We start from the raw sequence: 20,894 nt of genomic DNA, 5'->3' as shown, positions 1-20,894 counted from the left end.
AGAAATCACTGCCTTCATTGCTAAAGAATTCCCAACCATTATCACTTCTCACATTTTTAATTTTCCAGAAAAATGATTGTCAACATAGACAAAAATCTGTTTAAGGGTGACAAATGCATCACTTTTGAGCCTAAGTAAGAATATCCATGTCATACGCGTATGATCATAAACAATTATTAAGAAATACATATGTCCATTATGCGTTGAAATACGATACGCTCCCCAGAGATCAATATGAATAAGAGAAAATGCAGTTTGCTCACGAGAATCACTCACAGGAAATGATAAACGAGTTTGTTTAGCAAGAGGACAAACACCACAACTTTTTACATGATCAATATCAGACAAAGTACTATGTAACTGAGACATTTTATTCAAAGTATTCAAAGAGGTGTGGCCAAGACGTGCATGCCATAATACACCATTATCTGACTTTATCAAGGTAGAAGACAAACAAGATTTTTTACTGGAAACAACACGACAACCTGACGAGCTAGGTGGTGACTTTAAAATGTAAAGACCATCACAAAATCTACCAATCCCCTTCATCTCTCCACTGAAAAGGTCATGTATAAGATAAAATTGTGGATAAAAGGTTAAGGAACATTTGAGCTCTTTGGTTAACTGTGATACAGAATGTAAATTGTAATGAAAATCGGGTACATGTAAAACGTTGGTCAACATGTGATCAGGGGAAAAAGCATAGGTTCCTTTGTGGGCTATATGTGTGGTTTTACCATTTGGCAGTTGAACAAACGAAGAGGAGTCACAAGCAACATAAGAATTCAACTTCTCAACATCAAAGGTCATATGATTCGTAGCTTCAGTATCTAGAATCCAGTTGTGATGCAAGGAACAAGGCGAGTACCTGCCATGTGCTCTGCAACTTGCATGGGCGGATCTTTTCCCAACAACTCAAGAATTTGCCGATAATGTTTTTGCGTGAAGGTAGGAGCCGTAGTAGAAACTGAATTTTTAGCCAGGAAAGAAGCTGATTCTCCCTCACTATTCAAGACAACATTGTCGGCAACCGATCCCTTACGCTTATTGAATTTGTAATCAGCTGGGTAACCAATTAGCTTGTAGCATGTTTCCTTCTTATAACCTTTGATATGATAATAATCGCACGCTCCATTGAAACGTTTCTTGATCTGAGTGCTGGAGTAAATGCAGTAGGTTCAAATACATTGGATAATCTTCCTGTGTTTTGACACTGACCTTCCTCTTGAACAAGCATAAAGTATGCTTGATTTACAGAAGGTAATGGTTTTGACAACAATATTTGACTGCATACCATAGAGTTGGAGTCGTTCAATCCCATAAGAAAATGAAAAAGACGTTGTTGATGAAAATGTTCATTATTCTGCCGAGAAACTTCACAATTGCATACAGCGAAAGGAGCAATGACATCATATTCAATCCCGAGCAATTGCAAGCGTGTGTAATAAACCGAAATGGAAGACGTACCTTGAGAATGAGAACCAATTTCTCGATGTAGAAAATACACACGTGAACCATCAATCTTATCAAAATGTTCTTTAAGATCTCCCCACACACGTGATGCATTTGAAGCAAAAACTATTCCTGCAGAGAGTTCTTGACTAACCGTATTCAAGATCCAAGAAAGAACAATGGCATTACAATGCTCCCATTATGCCAAAAATTCTGGAGAAAGACCTTCACGAGAACAAGTCCCACCTATGAATCCAATCTTGTTTTTGGCTAATAGAGTAATGCACATGGATCTGCTCCATAGATTGTAGTTTTCTACCCCAGTTAGCTGAAAATAGACGAGCAAGGTCCCTGGAGTGTCTGAAGGGTGAAGATAAAGAGGATGATTGTAGTCGATTTGAGTTGTCTCCGGTTGGACCATAATTGTGCAGAAACAAAGCAAGAAAGACAACAATTGAACCAACTCACTGCCAACGAACTAGCCGGAAATAACTGCCGGTGATGGCTTCTAATACCAAGTCAACATTTGTATGAGTAAAGGAAATAAAAACAAGATGTGTGAATTAATGCTTTACTCATTATATTCTAACTTATGTACAGCTAACCAATGTATTTATACACATTTAATTAACAACTAAATTGCTACTAACAACCTAGGTAACTTCCTAACTAACTTGCTAACTAGCTTCTTAACAATATCATAAATAGAAAAGTATAAAATTAACAATGCACTCATCGATATCAATACAAAATTATGGAAGTTATATCATCTTGGATCTAATGTTATCTAAGATTAAAGCAATATCACATCAGGTTTAGTTAATAATATTTCTAAAGAATTGTCAATTTATATTTTGCTCTCTATTAATAATTTTATAACAGTAATACATTAAATACATACCTCATTTTTATATTTTTTTTATTAATTCAATAAAATCAACCATTATTATTCGTATCATTTAAAAAATGGAATTGGGCTGATTTTGATCTTTCGATTTTTAGAATTGGTATGTATTATGCCGGAAAAAACCCTAAACTTGGCCCAATTCTTAAACCCCTTTTGCCTAACCATCCGCAAAACCCTCATTTCTAGAACTGGAACAAACTCACAGCGACTATCCACAGTCCACAATCCGGCGAAGTCCATTACAATTTCCGGCCAAATGTCCAGGTTGTGGCGCGGTCTGGGAACGGTGGTTCAAACATCATCGGCGAACTCCCACCATTACCACACTATCCAAGCCATCCCTCGAGAATGTATCGGCAGCCGTATCTCGAGCCGCGATAGATTCCAAGGTAGAATCCCCGCCGTAGTTTTCTCTCAGGGATTGCTCGAGAAAAACCCTAACAACCGTTCTCCGTCAAGGAAACAACTTTTGACTACTGAAGGAAAGCAGATTCGATCCATTATCAAGTCGGTTGAACTCCCTTTCTTCTGTTCCACGACGTTCCAGCTTCAGATCCGGGCCGGTTCTGGGTCGTCAGTCTTACTTGAATCCGGGAGAGTTTTACCTATCAAGGCAAGGTTTTTTTTATGTTTTTAGTTTTTAATTTTTTAGTTTTTATTGTTATCCAAGTTCAAATTTTTTTGGTTGCCTTATAGATTCACAGGGATAAGGATACTGGTAAAATATTGAATTTAGTGTTTGTTTGGGCGGATGAAGGGACTGAGCTGAAGGTTGATGTCCCTGTAGTTTTCAAAGGACTAGAAGATTGCCCTGGTCTTAAGAAAGGTATAAAATTTATTGCAACTGTCCCCCTTTCATAGTTGTTTGATCAATGTTAATATTATCCAAGATTTATAATTTACTTTGTGTTGTCCATTTTCTTGTCCACTTCTCCATTTAGATGAAAATATTGAGCCAATCTGAAATTGTGTTTTTGGGCAGAAACTATCTGAACTTGTTGGGTAAAGTATGGGTTATTATTTGGTATACCCTAAGTGGAAAAATAATTTTACAAGCAGTTTTAAGATGATGACAAGTGTACTTAAAGTATTTTTAAAATTTTAAGCGTATTTAAACATGGCACTTTTCATTATCTTAAGGCAGCTTGTGAAATTCCACTGGCGGTGTACCAAATAATAATCCAATAAGCAATTAGAAACCTGTGTTGTGTTTTAGAAAGTTCAATAGAAAAATAGTAAGGCGTTATAAAGTCTTCCTTTGTGATCATGCTCAGTTCTGCACAATGCTCACCTTGTAGTCGGTTATGTTGAAAAATTTCTTTGTTTTTCGATGTATTTAGAGAGTGCTTGGAAGGTCATATTTCCCTACTTATGTTTGAAAATTCATCACGTGATTCTTTGTTTCTTTGGGACAGAATAAGGCTTTGCCTGGTATGAAGGATGGAATTGAGGAAGTATGGAAAAATTGTTAATCAAATAGTTAAGATTGAAGGTAAGGAAGTGTCTATGAATCTTAACCATTTGATTAACAAATTTTCCATCCTTCCACATTTCCATCCTTCATATGAAGCAAAGGCAAACTGTTTTCTTACTAGGGATATGTAGAAAAACTTGAAATGAATAAGTGACATTAATTTGGGAATCTTTTGGTGTTTACATGTAGGCATCTTCCTGGATATGTGTTTGTATACGATTCTGAAACATGTTTTTTATAAATCACATTTTTTTAGTGCTGTTATGGATGGTTAGGTTAGTTTATCCTCCCATTAGTTAAAGAGATTTCATCTTTTATCTCGGACAGGGTGCACTCAATTAGATTGATTCCAAGGGTTTGTAATGGGGAGGCTGATAGTTTAGCAAAGATGGGAATTGGTTGATGTTTAATCGTTTCCAGTGTGTTGTATCGTTTGAGTTTTAGGTTTTTGGTTGTCTGTTGAGTAGCTTAGTCTGTTTCGTTTTTTCAGTATGGTGTTTATGTTAAATCTTATGTAATTTCGGAGGAGTAATAAAGTTTCTAAGGCACTCTTTTCCTCCTTCTTTAATCAAGAAGGAGGTTTTTAAGGAGGCCTGTCATTCTTATAAAAAAAATGGATGGTTAGGTTAGATGCTACAATTTGATTTTTAGTTTTATGTTATCGAAATTTGTTAAATGTATACATTAATGTTTTCTCCTTTACAATTTCGTATCAATCTCGTGTATCATTAGCCTTACCAATTCTTGGAGCTTTGCTTCTTGCAATCCACTTACTCTCTTTCTCATTTCATGCCATCTTAAGCTTCTTCCCTCGTATTTCACCTTTTTAGGGTTGCACTAAATGATGTTAAGTTATTGAATATCTCGTTGCCAGCGGAAATGCACAAGAACGTGAACAGGCATATGTTGTCTCTTACCATTTAATTGTTGCCTCTATACCCTTCTTTTCTTGTTGGGAACTAGCATGTAAATCAGACAAACAGGACAAATACCAGTTTCTTAATGCAAGCTTTCATGTTGGTTAGGGAGAAACCACATGATGCACATCTTATTATCATTTCCCTTTTCGTTATTTAAATGTGGGGTTTACATGTATATATCTCTTTTGATTTGCCGGTGTGTAATCTCATTGAAGTTTTGATAATCAGATTATACGAGTCATTTGACAAACAGTGTTTGATGATATTTGATACCATAACAGGTGGCCACTTTAACATGATAAGAAGTATTCTAAAGTTTCAATGCCCGGCAGAACACATTCCTCAAAAGATTGAGGTGGACGTGAGCAAATTAGATATTGATGATAGAGTGTTGATGCATGATATTGAGGTCCATCCGTCCTTTAAGCTTCTAAGCAAGAATGAAAGCATGCCTATATGTAAGATTGTGTCGACATATTTTGCAAATCCAGAGCCTATGAAGGTATAGCTAAAGAAGCACGAGTCAAAACCAGATATATCTTATTAGATTTAAAAAAACGAAGAATTTCAAGAATAATTCTGAGTTCTTGATGTGGTGCTTTGAGATTTCCCAATAGACGAGCCATTTAACATTTATGATTGTATTTCAAACTGAGCTTGTGCCTTAAGCTGTTTCAGACCTTTGTTTCAAAGTAACATTAAGAGTAGTTGGTTCCTGTGAAATGATTCGTCAATTTTTGTAGATTCTGCAGAATTTTAGTAGTTTTCTGCAAACGGTTTAGATGAATTGCATATTCTGATACTGAAAATTGTGTTCATCTTATACAATTTTATGATTGTTTTGAATGTTATGTTGATGCTAACTTATCTCTGGTGATTGTATTTGAGCTCTTCATATCTTTTTCTCTAAAAAATATACACTACACGTATTCTATCATGGATATGGGATAAATGAATTTAGGAAGTATACTCACATTAGAAGAATATCTATGAATACTGTATAATAAGCATATATCTAAACATAAACTCAGCCCTTCAGCTGACAAGTTCGTCTTTTTACTTGATCATCAAACGATTAATTTATTTTATACCTTTCGAAATATGTACATGTTAATATGTTTTCAAATCTTTAAATTATAATATTATATATTACTATAAATTTAATTTTTTATAAAATAAATTATATATAATAATTTAACATATTTAAAGTTAAGAAAACGAATTTAAACTAATGTCCCGACCCTTAGCCTTCAATAAAAAAATAATAATTGTTTTAAAGATAATAATAACACAATTAAAAAAAAGAAAATATTATTATTAAGCTCTTTAAAAATAAAAAGGCTTCCGTTATGAAGCGCGTAATGTTTTTTTTTTTTTTTTGGATAAGTCAGATTTTATATCCAAAGAACAATGTCAGATACAAAATTACAATCAGGGATCCAAAACAACACAAATACTTACAAAAGAATCAAAGTTATTCTATACCCCCATTGAAGCGCGTAATGTTTGATAAAAGGGAAAAGAACCGAATTTTAAACCGAAAACGCCATTGCCATCCAATCCTTTGGAACGTTGTTTCCCCCCGCTTTTGTTTTGGTCAATCGAACATAAATCCATGGATTTTCCTATCCTCGTTTTCGTCATTCGAAATCGAATCATTTCTCATGATTTTCCAGAATGATTTCTAGCCATGCGTTGGTTTCAGAATATTTGCTTTTCTTCTTCGTCTTTGTCGTCGTCCTCCTGCTCGTCGCGGAAACATACTGAAGATAATCATAATCAGCAGAATCAACGTCCTAAATCACGTTACTACTTGGGGTTTCGCATTGCCACTATTAGGTTTAGAAGGCAAAGGGAGCCAAAGAGTCTAATCGACCAGGAGGTTATCATCAGAACGAGGAAGCGGTGGTCTCGCAGCAGTCCGGTGGTGGTTGCGATACTCCGTTGTTGTCTCCTCCGCGGGCTTCAAAGTCATCGTCATCTTCTTCGTCGTCGGCCTTAGCTGTACCGTTGCCGCTTCCGCTTCCGCTTCCATATGGAGACGGGGAGCAAAGGTTTCTATCGACGAGGGAAGCTGGACATTGTAAACGTTTGGAGGATAGAGATATAGAAAAAAAACAGATGACACTAATCCTTTAGTTTCAAGGTAATCTTTTTATATTTCTTCTCAAATTATTTCTTTAATTAATATTTTCCTAGATGAAATTGTAACTTTGAGTTAAGTAAACATTTGTTACTATCTTAAAAAAAATACATTTGCTACTTAAATTAGTATCTAAATTTTTTAAATTTATTAAAAAATATTAAAAGTTTTTAAAAAATAAACATTTATTTTTTCTAATAAAAAATAAAAATATCAAATTTCATAAATTTTATGTCTAGAATTTTTATAATCCTTTTTAATAAGTTTTAGATACTTTTAAAATATATGATGTTATCAATTTAGGAATAAGTAAAAATTGGGTAGGATTAGATTTTTGGTCATCCTAAATTAGATTCAGACTTGAAAATTAGAAATTTTCATTTAATCTTAACTTGATTTGGCATTTAATGATTTTCATTTGATTCAAATTCAACTTAATTTTTAAAGTAAAATAAAGTTCAATTCTATATAAATATTTTTTCTTCTATTTGTATTTAATAAAATAAAAAAATACAACAAAATTAATAATTATTTTTAAATAAAATCCGATTTTAACTCAATTTGAATTTAATTTTTTTATTTAAAAAAATCAACTTTATAAGATAAGGTTATTTATCTTATTGTTAAAAGTTAATATTATTAAAAATTATACAATAATAAATGAAATTAAAATTTTAGCATCAATTTTGAAATGTTAAATATTAAATAACTTATTAAGTGATCTTATCTGCAAATGAAAATTTTATTTTTTAAAAAAAAATAAATTCGAATATAGTTTATTGTTAATAACTATGAAATATATTTAATACCTTTGTGTGTTACAGTGAGCTTGCAAGTGCTCCGACGAGTCAAATCGAGAGTCCTGTTTCTACACCTCAGAGAATGTGTGCTGCCGATGTGTTTCCGCATTACATGGCTCCTACAGGTAATCAAGTTTGGTACGCCCCGGAGATAGATGTTGCAGGGCTTCCTCCCCGAGCATCCCATGATTCCAATGCATTTACCACTGATAATACTCCACTTCACAGTCCACCGAATCGAAGTCCCACTCGAAGGAATAGTTATAGAAGCCATAGTGGACCTCCTTCACCAATACATCCCACGTTGTCACTTGAGACTACTGAGATCTCACCGCTGCGACTTGACAGTAATGCCCCTATCTATGTTCCGTTACCTCTTCCTCCAGGAGCAGGCTTGGCTTCCGCACCAGCCTCCATGCCCCAAGTTGCTCATAAACCAGTCTTTGCCAATAAATTCTCGATGGCAAAAGGGCAAACTTATTGGGCGTGGTACATTTGGAAGTGTTTATGTTGCCAGGAACAGGTTTACCGTGTAAAATTTCTGTGTATTTGCTTCCTATTGCACTTGCCATATAATCTCTAAAATGACTTCTTGTTTCTGAAAGAGAAACTGGAGCTTTATGTGCAATGAAGGAAGTTGACATATTTCCAGATGACCCAAAATCTACAATGTGTAAAAAGCAACTGGAGCAGGTTTTTCTGCCAAAAATTTTACATTTCTTCATTCTAGGGATGTTTACCTATAGCTGTTTGAATGTTTTCTACGGAGTCCTAACTACATTTTTTATTGCAGGAGATCAAGGTTCTTAGCCAGCTCAAGCATCCGAATATAGTGCAGTATTATGGTAGTGAAATAGTAAGTGCCTAGTGCATGTTATGGATTTCACCTCTCCTTTTGCTCCACTTAATATCTTAAGAATTTACATTAAGGAATACAAATTACCATATGCAGGTGGAAGACAAGTTCAATATATATCTGGAGTATGTTCATCCTGGTTCGATTAATAAATATGTTCGAGATCACTGTGGTGCCATAACAGAATCTGTTGTTCGCAACTTTACTCGCCATATTCTTTCTGGGTTGGCTTACCTGCACAGCACAAAGACAATCCACAGGTACAAAGCACTGCCCTAATCTGTGGGTTAAAAATAGCCTATTAAAGTAAAATTGTTAATGACATCTACTTTCTTTCCAATTCAAATTTTAAACATGGAAATACTTCTACTTTGAGGAGGAAAAAACCTATTTCAGTATTCTATTATGAAATATCGGTGGTTTAATATGCTGTTTACCTTTTATATTCAGGGATATAAAAGGAGCTAATTTGCTTGGTGATGCATCTGGAGTTGTCAAGCTTGCTGACTTTGGGATGTCCAAACATGTAAGTTTCACATCTTCCCCCTCTTTCGACACATGCTAGTTACAGATGAGGCTTCTATAATTGTAACCATTAGGATCACGTACTGCAATTCATCCCCACAGTTTCAATCCTTCAGTGAAAGTTGTTGCAATTCATCCCCACAATTTCAATCCTTTAGTGAAAGTCATTGCAATTCATCCCCACAACTGCAATCCTTTACTGAAAGACGTTGCAACTCATCCCCACAACTGCAATATTTTATTGGACAGTTTAGTTAAGCATGAAAGAAGTGACGAATATAAATGGACATAAGCACAATTGAAGTGGACAAATTAGATCTTTGTATGAAAACTAGAGTTGACTAGCTTGGTGTAGCAGATGCTGTCGTCATCATAATCATAACTCGTTAGTTGTTATTTTCCTGATTCAGATTGAATATTTTTGTCTTGGTTTTGTTGCACAGCTTTCTGGACAAAGAGCTGATCTATCTTTGAAGGGAAGCCCTTACTGGATGGCTCCAGAGGTACCATCTCTCAAATTTATATAATTATATGATATCTGTACTTTAAACATACTGACACAATCCATTTCCCTACAGCTCATGCAAGCAGTGATGCAGAAAGATAATTGAAGATACTATTTTTTTTCCATTTACTATTATTATTATTTATTATTATTATTATGATTATTATTATTTTTATTATTATTTTATTATTACAAACGGGCCAAGTCTGGCCCAACCAGTTAACCCAAATACAATGGCCCAAACAGTTAACCCAAATGTGTAACCCTAAACCCGTTTAAGGTTTGTATCTAAACCCAGCCGCCATCATCCATCCACCATTGGATCTGGCATGATCCAACGGTCCAAGAACCTCCAGATGCAAACCCTAGGGTATGATACCCTAGGGCCACGCGGCCGCCGCAGCTGCTCTCGCCATCTCCACCGCTGCCACGTCCCAACTGAAGGCTCCAGAAGCTCCAACGCCAGCCGTCCACGCCATGGCTATGGGGTGAGTCACTACTGGGAGTCCGGTGATTCACCGAAAGGTATTCTTCAGACCGGTCCGATGGCCACACCGGTGATGGCTATAAAGCCATCACCCCATCTGCGAGCAAAAAAAAAAAAAGAACGGGGAGAGACGAGAAAACAAAAGAGACAGAGAGAGATAAAAAAAAACTACCAACGATTCCAGTCAACAACAACACTGCAACAAAAAAAAAGGAGAGAAGCTTACCAAAGAAGCCTTGACCATCGCCGGAAGCACTAAACATCGTCGGAGAACAGAAAATACCGAAGGTATTTTCATAGATTTACTCCGATTAGGAGTCTTTTTGGGGAAACAAAGGTCGGATTCGGTCTTAGGGTGTTTAGATCTACATTTTAGGTGAATTTGGGGAATTTCCGACCACCGGAGGCGGTGGTCGGCGGCAGAATTTGCGGCGGCAGACGGCTGCCGGACTCCCTCCGGTGAGGGAATATAGAGAGAGGCCAGAGAGAATTCTGGCTCTCTCTGTTTGAGAGAGAAAAAAAAAAGAAAATGAGATAGCTGGCCCGAAGGGCCAGCCGGTTTGGGCATTAAATAGCCCTTCCCAAACAACGCCGTTTCGGGGAGGGCTATTCGTGTAATTAAATAATAGTTAAATCTTTCCGCAGTCAGCCTAATTTGTAAACTTTACATTTTAGTCACTAAATCAATTAATAATCCTTTTAATTCGGTTCTTTAATTATAATTTTATTTATTTTAGTCCTTTGTATTAAAATAATATATTTAGGATAAATAACAGATTTAATCATTTAATTTTAATAAGTAATATTTTGATCCCTAGTTTATATTTTTAATTTATTTTAATCTAATATCCGAATTTTATATAGTTTTATTTTAGTCACTAAATTAAAAAAAATAAGAAAATAGCATGTTTAATCCCTATAATTTTGATTAATTATGAATTAGGCTTTTAATTTTAATTTTACTATAATTTAGTCACTAATTTTAAATGTTTTCATTTATTTTACTGCTTTTAAATATATCGTTCTAATTGTATTTTTATTGTTTTATTTAAATATTTTTTATTATTATTATATAGTCATAAATATATATAATAAATAATAATTTATATTAATATTTTTCAATATCGAAGAAAAGGGCAGTCTTAATACAACTGGATGTCCTATTCTGGTATTTTAAAATTAAATATTATTAAAAATTATTATTTAATTTTATTTAAATTTAATTTTATTAATATCAAAGAAAAGAGCTGTCTTAAGGCACCTAGAAGTCCTTTTCTGATATTTTTAAATAAATAAATATATTTTAATAATAAGATTATAAATTAAATGTATATTTAAATTTTTTAATAGAGACAATTTATAATTAAAAAGTACCAATTTTGGGCGTTGTAGGGGTGCTAATCCTTCCCTAAACGTAACCGACCACGAATCTTTTTTTTTATTATTAAAAAGAACGAATTTTTGGTTATAAACGCAGATCAGTTCATTTTTTAATTGATGTTTTCTTAAAACTCTTTTAAAAAATAATTTTTAGGTATTCGACCTACCTGACCCAAAAGGCCGATGGCGACTCCCAAATTATTTTTAAAAACCATTTATTCACATCAATTTTTCCGCCAAATAAATATTTCGTACCCGGACAAAAATCGGTTACGACAATAATAGTTCCGAGCTTGCTCTAGCTGTTGATATTTGGAGTTTGGGCTGTACGGTTATCGAGGTGTTCACTGCTAAAGCCCCATGGAGTGAGTATGAAGGGGTAAGCGCCTGATGTATCTTAATTCTGAAATTTGGGGAAGATTTTGAGCATCCCAACTTCCCACTGTTGCATGAAACAACATTAGATTATGGAAAAAGAAAACAAAAAGTTGGGTTTTGTGCTTCTCATAATGCTAAATAATCATGCACTGTATGCCAATTAGACTTATCTGCCAATCATTAAAACTTAATAGTGCCCTAATAGTGTGCACGGAAGGGCAGGTTCAGTTGCCAACTTCTGTGTGTTATCTTTGTTAATCAGGCTGCTGCTATGCTTAAAGTGATGCGGGATACCCCTCCCGTACCCGAAACATTATAACCTGAGGGGAAGGATTTCTTGCGTTTCTGTTTCAAAAGAAATCCTGCAGAGAGACCATCTGCAAGCATTTTACTTGAGCACCGATTTGTTAAAAGCCCACAGCAGTCGGTTGCCTCATCCAGCGCCTCATCCTTTAATGGGATAAAACTCATTGTAAACAAGAATAGATACCCTGTTGTATCCATTGGCTTATAATGGTTTCTGTAATAATTAGTTTAACAATATACAGGATGCTCCCCTTGGTCCAGGTGAGCGATCTGAATTTAAACTGGCTCAATTACCGGTGCAGCCAAGCTTGCAGTGTTCAAAACCTGTGACCCCTGACAGGTAAGAGTTACATTGTGATAGCCTTGGAACTTAACACTTTCTGCAACTTGGGATTTGCATATTGTAGCTTCCGAATTCAATCGAATGCTTTCTTTTTTCAACTGTCCATTTCAGCTTCATGAATTGTTCTTTTTCTCCAGTGAGACTGCACAACGATATCATTACAAACATTGTGATGTAACAGTGGCACCGGGTTATTCTCCTCGGTCGACCCTTGAGGTTCCTCCTAGTCTGAATTCCCCATCATCCAGTACTTCTGGTACCGTTAATAGATATCACAACCAGGAGTGTAAGACGAACTATATGTTCGGATAACATCGAAGAAACGAAGAAAGGTTGTGTACTATTTTAAAGGCTTCTCTGATCAGGCAGCTTCAAGCATTGCATTGGAGACCAACAAAAAACGAATGTGGTCCGATGTGGAGAACCGAACTAAAGCCTCCCTACCTGATCGATGTCTTCAATGCCTTATCGAAGTTTCGGATGCCTTTTCATCCTGGAAGCATATCCGGTAACTGGTTATTTTTTGTAAATTACTGACTATTTTTTTCAAAGCTTCCAAAATTGTGAAAGCCCTTTTTTCCTCCATGTATATTCTTACAGAAAGTGACATTTTAATCTTCATAAGTCGAATGAATTAGTAGATTTTAGAAAGTGTTACCCATATATCATTTGTCGTTCGATTCCCATCTTGCCATACTCTGCCTCCGGATCATGTATTGTTCAAGCCATTTTCTTTTTAATTAAAAATTTAAATAGTATGAGTTCTGGGAGAACAATATTTCTTTTTTATCATTGAAGTATCCCAATATATTTCATCGCAATATAAGTTCTAAACTATAAAATTTTAAAATATTATATCAACAAATGCGTTTAAATAAAAGTTAAAAAAACAATATAATATAAAGCATTATGTAAAATTTCAGAGTTAGATGACATTGGCAAATACCAATCCTAAATTGCCAGGAGAAAACTATGGTTAAACCTAATTGGACCAAAGAAGATGTTTATGTATGACTTTTTGGCCTTATAATCAGGTTTATGATTGGAATAGAGCACTTCCCCACTCATCATCTTGTCAACTTTCTTAAATTCAATCACCTTTTCATTTCATTGATAAAAAAAGGCAAACAAAACGAATGATGTAATCCACGTTGAATTTGTAATATAAATTTATACGGTGGATTATAAGGTAATATTTATTTAAAAAAATTTAATCAGTTGACAATGAACACTTAAACATTTATATAAATATTGTGGTCGAACTCGAATTCTTTAATATAATAGCTATTCTTAGTTAAAGTCGTCTAATTCGTGATTAATTATTTATTTAAATATTAATTAAAATAATATAATAAAAAAACCTCTTATAAACAATTGGTCTATTAACACTCTCTAGCTCATCTATATTTCTTCTTCTTTCCCACTCTAATTAAATCCTCTTATCCCCCACGCCTTTAACTACCCCCGCTTACCTTGTAGTTTTTTTTAACCATCCACTTGCATCATAGATGCAGACTATATTATTCGTATTAATTATTTTTCTTGAAGTCATCATAGATATATATCTGAAAAAATATTCCAAATATATAAAAATTTTGAAAAAAAAAATACAACATATTCGTGTACGCATACACCTACAATCGAATCTGAGTGATACATATTCCAGGTTCATGCACTGATGAATAGTATTTATCCATTTCCAGTTACATGGCACTAGCTGATGTGCAAATTGCCACTGATGGATCTATTTCATCACTCCATTAAACCAAATATGATATCTATCTTCACTACTACACTTACTGGTATTACTTTCGGCATAAAAATAAGTGTTTATGAATTATATATATATATATATATAAACTATTGTTGCATATGTCTTAATTGTTATAAAGTATTTTCGCATGCACTTTAGGAGTCCAGTTTTTCTTCGCATGGCAGACACTTGAGTCAAACTTGAGAGACTATAGTTTACAGTCTTTAAATGGAAACTTTTTTGTCTCTAGAGGAATACACCAATGATGCCACTTTCAATGAGAAGATACATGCGATTGTACCAAACCTATTGAAGTGGACATCAGATAATGGTTCTCCCACTATCTGGAGAAATGACTAAATCAAATTTTGCTCTGTATTGTATTCAATTCGCATCTGGTTTACTTTGTGTATAAATAGCCCAGTTTCCACTGCTTGAGCTTCAAGACAAGTCCGGATTCGAATTTTGGTGTTTAAGTTTGACGATATGGAACGAAAAGCACCCCTTGTTCACTTGTTTTACATCTTTTTCCTCAGTCACCTGGTCTTTTGTCAACTTGATTATAGATTCTATGACAACACTTGTCCTAGTCTCACAAAGATTGTTAGATATGGTGTTTGGTCAGCCATTGCTAATGATACTCGAATGGCGGCCTCTCTCATTCGGCTTCACTTCCATGATTGTTTTGTTAATGTAATCAAACTATGCTTCGTTTCTATATCGACGTCTAGTCTAGGTTATTAATGTGTCGGATACTTTAGAAAAAAATGAAAAGTGGGATAAAAATATGTCATAACTGTCCAATTATCATGAATTGAAACTTTCTTCTTTATTCTTCTCCAGGGATGTGATGGTTCAATCTTACTTGATGATATTGGCTCAACATTTGTGGGGGAGAAAACTGTAATTCCTAATCAAAATTCAGTAAGAGGCTATGAGGTTATTGACAAAATTAAGGCTAATGTTGATAAATATTGCCCATCAACTGTTTCCTGCACTGATATATTAACACTTGCAGCAAGAGATGCTGCTAATATTGTAAGTAACATTTTCAACACTCACTGCTAATTTCAATCTGATTTGTATATCTTTATCATCCTTCATGTGTTTGTGCTGTCGTGTCGGTAATCTATCAGGCAGGGGGGATCTTATTGGATGGTACCGTTAGGTCGTCGAGACGGCCGGACAGCGAATAAGACTGCAGCTAATCAACTTCCATCACCATTTGAGTCGTTAGACAACATCATTGCAAAGTTCAATTCAAAGGGTCTTGATACAAAGGATGTGGTTGTTCTGTCAGGCATGCTTTTCATTTCAATGCCATTAAAACATCAGTCTTTGATTATTATTATTTTTTTCTGCTTTAAAATGAAAACAAAACCCTGTTTTCAGGTGCTCACACCATTGGCTTTGCTAAGTGTTTCACGTTCAAACAAAGGCTCTTCAACTTTGGTGGGTCGGGCAAGCCCGACCCAGACCTTGAAACATCATTTCTCAAAGGTCTACAGAGTGTGTGTCCAGATCAAACAGATTCAGACTCCACTTTAGTTGCTTTAGATTCTCTCACGACTAACAGATTCGACAACGGATACTACAAAAACCTCGTCAACAGCTCCGGTCTTTTGCAGTCGGATCATGTGCTTAGTACAGATAACCGAACTGCTTCCATGGTGGTTAACTACAGCAAATACCCTTATCTGTTTTTAAAAGATTTTGAAGCATCAATGGTGAAGATGGCCAACATTGGTGTTCTGACCGGACAAGACGGGGAGATAAGGAAGAACTGCAAAGTGGTCAACTAGATTATACCTTAGAGCTTGTTACTTCCAAGGCAGCAGATGAAGGCTTTTTTGTTTGTCATCAAACTTTGCAATTTGAAGTGTTTTCAGGTTTCTAAATGTGAATGACTGCATGTAAAAATACAAGGAACCTTTTACGTTTCAGCTTTGTTGAAAGCACTTTTAAAATAATTGGAAACTTGGATTGCTGCTCTCTCATTAGTCATTACCAAATTCAAATTCTTTTAGCTACAGGCTCCTTCATATAATATCCTGTTAAATTTAAAAGTTGTTTGTGTTGGTCATTTAATTTATGAAAACTATTATAAAAGGAAGTGATATTATCTTTAAAGATTTTAAATTTGAATAATTATATTAGTAGTATGTATGTGTGAGTATTAATAATTAAATTTTTTAAAGAGACATTATTTTATAATTATTTTAAATTATAAAAAAATATTTTTTAAAAAATTATATTCGAACAATTATATTTATAAAATATACTTATATTAAGAAATTCTCGGAATATAGTCTATTGGACAGCCCAAACATCAACATCCTCTCTCAATAATAAAGGCTGGAAATATGACCCCACTTTAACCTCAAATCCTTGTGTCCTGAAACTCGCTCGACACAAAAATCCGACGGTTCCTAAAGCACCCCAAAAAGCAGGCAGCAGCTAAAACAAACCAACCCGCAGACGAACGGGCAAAGCCTGAAAAGGCGAAGACCCTTTCTTTTCTTTTGTTGGGTTCAAAACAAAATGTGGGATTATGGCTGTATTGGGGTTGTTTTCATTTTCAGTAGAAGCAACAGTTAAGTGAGAGAAGGGAAAATGGTGAACCCAAGATGCTATTTGGACATAAGTATAGGAGGAGAACTAGAAGGAAGGATAGTGGTGGAGTTGTACAAGGATGTCGTGCCTAAAACTGCTGAGAATTTCAAGGCTTTGTGTACTGGTGAGAAAGGCATTGGACCTAACACTGCTGCCCCCCTGCATTACAAGGTTCTACCTTTTGTCTTTCTTATATTCACGGAACTCTAATATTGATATGTTAATGCATGGAAGTATATCTAGTTTAGCGATTAACACTTTTTCTTTCTTCCTTGATTGTCAAAAGTGTCAAAATTATTTGGTTTGAGTGTAGTGGGTGATAAAGTATGGGCCATTTTGTTTTGCTTTGAGTAAAGTAAAAGCCTTTATTGTGAGTGTTTCTATTATTATACCATGTAAAGTAAGCTGTTTCAAGTGTAAAAAGATTGAATTTTCATGCGCTTTAACTTGAGTTTTGTTTTTTCAAGATGGAAGTGTTATAAAAGTGATAAATGATGCAATGGTCGGCAGCAAGGGAACTTTTTTTCCTCCTAAAATCTAGTTTGCATCTAATGTTAATGCATGTAAGCATGACTTTAAACTTAGAGAATAAAGGAAATTAAAGATGGCATTGTTACTTGTTAGAGATTTTCTTGCTTTTGCAATTTCACTTTCGTTGAATGACTTCTATGCACCTCCAAATAGTTTTCTTAACCTTTTTAAGCAACTTTGTAGTGCTTTCCTTTTTCTATCAATAGTGCAATTTTGATTTACAGGGTGTGCGCTTTCATCGCATTATCCGAGGTTTTATGATACAAGGTGGGGATATATCAGCAGGTGATGGAACTGGGGGAGAATCCATTTATGGCTTGAAATTTGAAGATGAAAATTTCGAGTTAAAACATGAAAGAAAAGGAATGTTAGCCATGGCTAATATGGGGCCTAACACCAATGGGTCTCAGTTCTTCATTACAACCACTCAAACTTCTCATCTCGATGGAAAACATGTGGTTTTTGGCAAGGTTTTAAAAGGAATGGGTGTTGTTCGATCTATCGAGCATGTTGCTACCAAGGATGGTGATTACCCCTCTGTAGACGTTATAATTGAAGATTGTGGAGATATTCACGAGGGGGCAGATGATGGGGTATCCAACTTTTTTAAGGATGGTGATATTTATCCTGATTGGCCAGCTGACCTTGACAAAAAAGTGGATGAAATTTCTTGGTGGATGAAGGCAGTAGACTCTATCAAAGCTTTTGGAAATGAGCAATACAAGGTATTTCATATAATTGTAGGGTTTTTTGCGATATAATTTGCTTCATTTTCCTTTGCCGTAGATTACACATGTTACACTTATTATGAATGAGATCGCCTTGTGCTCTGAGTTATGAATCCTTAATGATGTCACATTTTCTACCTTACATTAGAGACTATCAATATCTTTAGTTCTTTCTTTTGGAACTTGGTTTACTGCTATAGTTTTGCTAGATATTCTACTTGTTCCTTCACACAGAAACAAGGCTATAAGTTTGCTCTTAGGAAATATTGTAAGGCTTTGCGCTACTTGGATGTCTGCTGGGACCTGGATGACATTGATCAAGGTGCATTATTTAGTTTCTTTCTTTGATGATCATGATTTTATTTTCATTAATCCTCTAATTATTCTGCTTTTTCTTCCTTTCTAATTTGTCATTACCCAGAAAATAGCTCCTCTTTGCGGAAGAACAAGTCTAAGATATTTACAAATAGTTCTGTAAGATTTTGATTTCCTTGTATAAGATCATCCATAAGTAGTTGGTTTAGTCATCTAGCATGACTAGAGCATTCCAATCTTCTTTCTCACATTTTAAGTTCTCATCCATTGCATTTGCATCTTCTCTGTAAAGCATTCCTCCATGTTAGCATCTGTCATTACTTTTTATACCTTTTCCTGTTATTGTTATTTGTTTTCTTTCTTATGACTGCTTTCTGTGTTGTCTGATTTAGGCCTGCAAGTTGAAACTAGGTGACCTGAAAGGAGCATTGTTGGATGCAGACTTTGCAATTCGTGATGGAGAAGATAATGTGAAAGCTTTCTTTCGCCAAGGCCAGGTCAGTGCTTAGTATTTGTAATTCAAAGCCAAATTTATTGCTTCCTTAACACTGTTTATTTTGCCTGGTCCGTTTTCTTTTCCATTTCTTTTCGCTGGTTATGTTTCTTCTTAACACTGCTTAGTTCTGTAGATTTGCTTCTTCTTTTTTTATCTTACTAGTATTGGTGCTTTTTCAAGCATAACTATATTGTAGTTTCTTTTTTTCTATGCTAATTGGTTTGAGGGTGGAACCTAACGTGTTTATAACAAAATAAACTGCATGCCATTGTTTTAACTGAAATGCAAATTGGTCAAACTATTAAATGGCTAATTGCAATTTTACCTGGTAATCTTTTTACTTTAATTTCTTTTGTTTTTAACTGATCTCAGGCATGCATGGCACTGAATGACATTGATGCTGCAGTTGAGAGCTTTAAAAAGGCATTGGACTTAGAGCCGAATGACGGTCAGTAAAATCTTGTCTAAACTGAAACAGCTGCAAAACCCCTTCCATGTTACCTCCTTCCCTCTTCCATTCTCTTCCTCCCGTTTTACCGTTTTGAGGTCCAGAAGGGTTTGCTAGCTTTTCATATTTGATTAATGAAGTGTCATGTTGTGTCACCTGGTAAAATTGCATACCAGCATAACATAAATACAAAACTTTACTTTAAATCATTTATTTAGTTTTTGCTATCATTTGTCTAGTTTATTAAAATCATTCGATTATATACTTTTAGGCGAACTTGGGGATGGCCTTCATCTTATATCATGTTTTCTGCCACTCAGGTGGAATAAAGAAAGAGCTTGCAGCTGCAAGGAAGAAGGTCAGCAATAATTATCTATTATTTTGCTGAAAAAATATTTAATGCTTTCCACCTCGCACTTCCTGTTGATTTCACATGTGAAGGTAATTGAACTTGTAAAACTGCCGCAGATTGCCGATAGACGAGACAAGGAGAAAAAAGCATACTCTAGAATGTTTCAGTAGATCTTTAGCCAACGTTATGGTACAGCAATAATCTTTCTGTTCGCTTTCTGATTATCGATGTTTCACTTTGTCTAGTAAATTGTGTTTTGATTATTTGCAGGCCACCTTTTGTCTCGAGGTTTTTAATTTTGCCTACATTGTCGTGTAGTCGTGGGAGATCTATTATAGTCCAGCTTGCATTATGGAAAATCAGGTATGGACTTTCTGATTTTTGCTATGTATATATGCATATGTACTTATGCCTTTGAACTTTGGAATTTATGCTGTTGTGCATGAGTTAGCATACAGTAAAGCCTATCTGATCTCTCTTCAGGAAATACTCAGACTCGGTTGAACTTTAAATCAGATTCATCTTTTATTCCTTCTCAGTTCTGATCAAGCAGATATGACGTTTTATTCCGAGCAGGAACTGTATTTTGACATACATGCCTGTTAGAGTTTATCTGAACATTCCTTTTATGCTCACAAGACTAGTTTTTATTCGAGCTAAAATTGATATTTTCTTTTTCACTTTCAACACTTTATTCCTCCTGCTTTTGGACTTGCTCATCAATTGTGGTTTCCCTTGCTTATTCTGATAAATTTCTTTGGTTCGAGCTTTCGGCAATGCAAGGTCTTTGTTTGGGACCTGGATGTTTTAGTTTTGATCTTGCTCAGTTCTGATTCTATTCGCACTTGTCGAAGTGTGAGCTGCAATGTGCGAAGAGTCTGCCTCCTTAGCCGCAAGGTATATTTTAGTTTTGATCTTGTTCTGCGCTTTTCATCCTTGTCTGCCTTCAACTGTTCCAACTCTTCACGTGTTTGTTCCAGAAGCCCGTTCATTTCATTAACTGTCTTTACAGCCCTGAGTTCTTCCTCCCTTTTGGCTCTAATGTCCTTGATAATGGTCTCAAGTTGTGATTCGAGCTCCAAAATCATATTACTCAAAATAGAATCTTGATTCTGAGCAACTGCAAGTTCCAATTTGTGTCTCTCGAGCTCATCAATGAGGGGTTTAGAATGTAACCATGAA

At 35.0% G+C, this 20,894-nt stretch overlaps 3 protein-coding genes and 1 pseudogene across 5 annotated transcripts; all 4 read left to right on the top strand.

Annotated features, from left to right (window-relative positions):
* The first annotated feature begins 2,508 nt into the window (after positions 1-2,508).
* On the top strand, positions 2,509-5,426 carry LOC120125715 (50S ribosomal protein L25-like). 2 transcript variants are annotated; one of them, XM_039144078.1, is made up of 4 exons: positions 2,509-2,972; positions 3,056-3,185; positions 5,035-5,289; positions 5,320-5,426. In XM_039144078.1, the coding sequence occupies exons 1-3, from the start codon at positions 2,616-2,618 to the stop codon at positions 5,259-5,261; spliced, it is 714 nt and encodes a 237-aa protein (XP_039000009.1). In that variant the 5' UTR covers positions 2,509-2,615; the 3' UTR covers positions 5,262-5,289; positions 5,320-5,426. The 2 variants fall into 2 exon arrangements, with proteins under 2 accessions (XP_039000009.1, XP_039000008.1); XM_039144077.1 differs by having other exon boundaries at positions 5,035-5,426.
* An 807-nt stretch (positions 5,427-6,233) lies between these two features.
* Positions 6,234-13,051, top strand: LOC120125694 (annotated as a pseudogene).
* A 1,610-nt stretch (positions 13,052-14,661) lies between these two features.
* Positions 14,662-16,162, top strand: LOC120125719 (peroxidase 10-like). The gene is made up of 5 exons (XM_039144080.1): positions 14,662-14,922; positions 15,073-15,267; positions 15,370-15,529; positions 15,622-16,034; positions 16,072-16,162. The coding sequence occupies exons 1-4, from the start codon at positions 14,716-14,718 to the stop codon at positions 16,029-16,031; spliced, it is 972 nt and encodes a 323-aa protein (XP_039000011.1). The 5' UTR covers positions 14,662-14,715; the 3' UTR covers positions 16,032-16,034; positions 16,072-16,162.
* Positions 16,163-16,572: 410 nt separating this feature from the next.
* On the top strand, positions 16,573-20,076 carry LOC120125714 (peptidyl-prolyl cis-trans isomerase CYP40-like). 2 transcript variants are annotated; one of them, XM_039144075.1, is made up of 9 exons: positions 16,573-17,013; positions 17,598-18,098; positions 18,336-18,423; positions 18,523-18,575; positions 18,809-18,913; positions 19,285-19,360; positions 19,681-19,718; positions 19,829-19,907; positions 19,979-20,076. In XM_039144075.1, exons 1-8 carry the CDS (start codon positions 16,843-16,845, stop codon positions 19,880-19,882), a joined length of 1,086 nt encoding a protein of 361 aa, XP_039000006.1. In that variant the 5' UTR covers positions 16,573-16,842; the 3' UTR covers positions 19,883-19,907; positions 19,979-20,076. The 2 variants fall into 2 exon arrangements, with proteins under 2 accessions (XP_039000006.1, XP_039000007.1); XM_039144076.1 differs by having other exon boundaries at positions 19,829-19,901; positions 19,983-20,070.
* Positions 20,077-20,894: the final 818 nt, after the last annotated feature.

Source organism: Hibiscus syriacus, unplaced genomic scaffold, assembly GCF_006381635.1.
Source record: "Hibiscus syriacus cultivar Baekdansim isolate YM2019G1 unplaced genomic scaffold, ASM638163v2 tig00110437_pilon, whole genome shotgun sequence".
Lineage (NCBI taxonomy): Eukaryota > Viridiplantae > Streptophyta > Magnoliopsida > Malvales > Malvaceae > Hibiscus > Hibiscus syriacus.
This window is presented reverse-complemented; position numbering and strand designations above follow the sequence as displayed.

Excerpts from the sequence above, each read along its gene's own strand:
- LOC120125715 (XM_039144078.1), top strand. The coding sequence starts at position 2,616 with ATGTCCAGGTTGTGGCGCGGTCTGGGAACGGTGGTTCAAACATCATCG. Across the intron at positions 2,973-3,055 it reads GGAGAGTTTTACCTATCAAG|ATTCACAGGGATAAGGATAC; the intron begins GCAAGGTTTTTT and ends GTTGCCTTATAG. Across the intron at positions 3,186-5,034 it reads TTGCCCTGGTCTTAAGAAAG|GTGGCCACTTTAACATGATA; the intron begins GTATAAAATTTA and ends ATACCATAACAG.
- LOC120125714 (XM_039144075.1), top strand. The coding sequence starts at position 16,843 with ATGGTGAACCCAAGATGCTATTTGGACATAAGTATAGGAGGAGAACTA. Across the intron at positions 18,424-18,522 it reads CCTGGATGACATTGATCAAG|AAAATAGCTCCTCTTTGCGG; the intron begins GTGCATTATTTA and ends GTCATTACCCAG. Across the intron at positions 19,361-19,680 it reads GGACTTAGAGCCGAATGACG|GTGGAATAAAGAAAGAGCTT; the intron begins GTCAGTAAAATC and ends TCTGCCACTCAG.
- LOC120125719 (XM_039144080.1), top strand. The coding sequence starts at position 14,716 with ATGGAACGAAAAGCACCCCTTGTTCACTTGTTTTACATCTTTTTCCTC. Across the intron at positions 14,923-15,072 it reads TCCATGATTGTTTTGTTAAT|GGATGTGATGGTTCAATCTT; the intron begins GTAATCAAACTA and ends ATTCTTCTCCAG. Across the intron at positions 15,268-15,369 it reads CAAGAGATGCTGCTAATATT|GGGGGATCTTATTGGATGGT; the intron begins GTAAGTAACATT and ends TCTATCAGGCAG.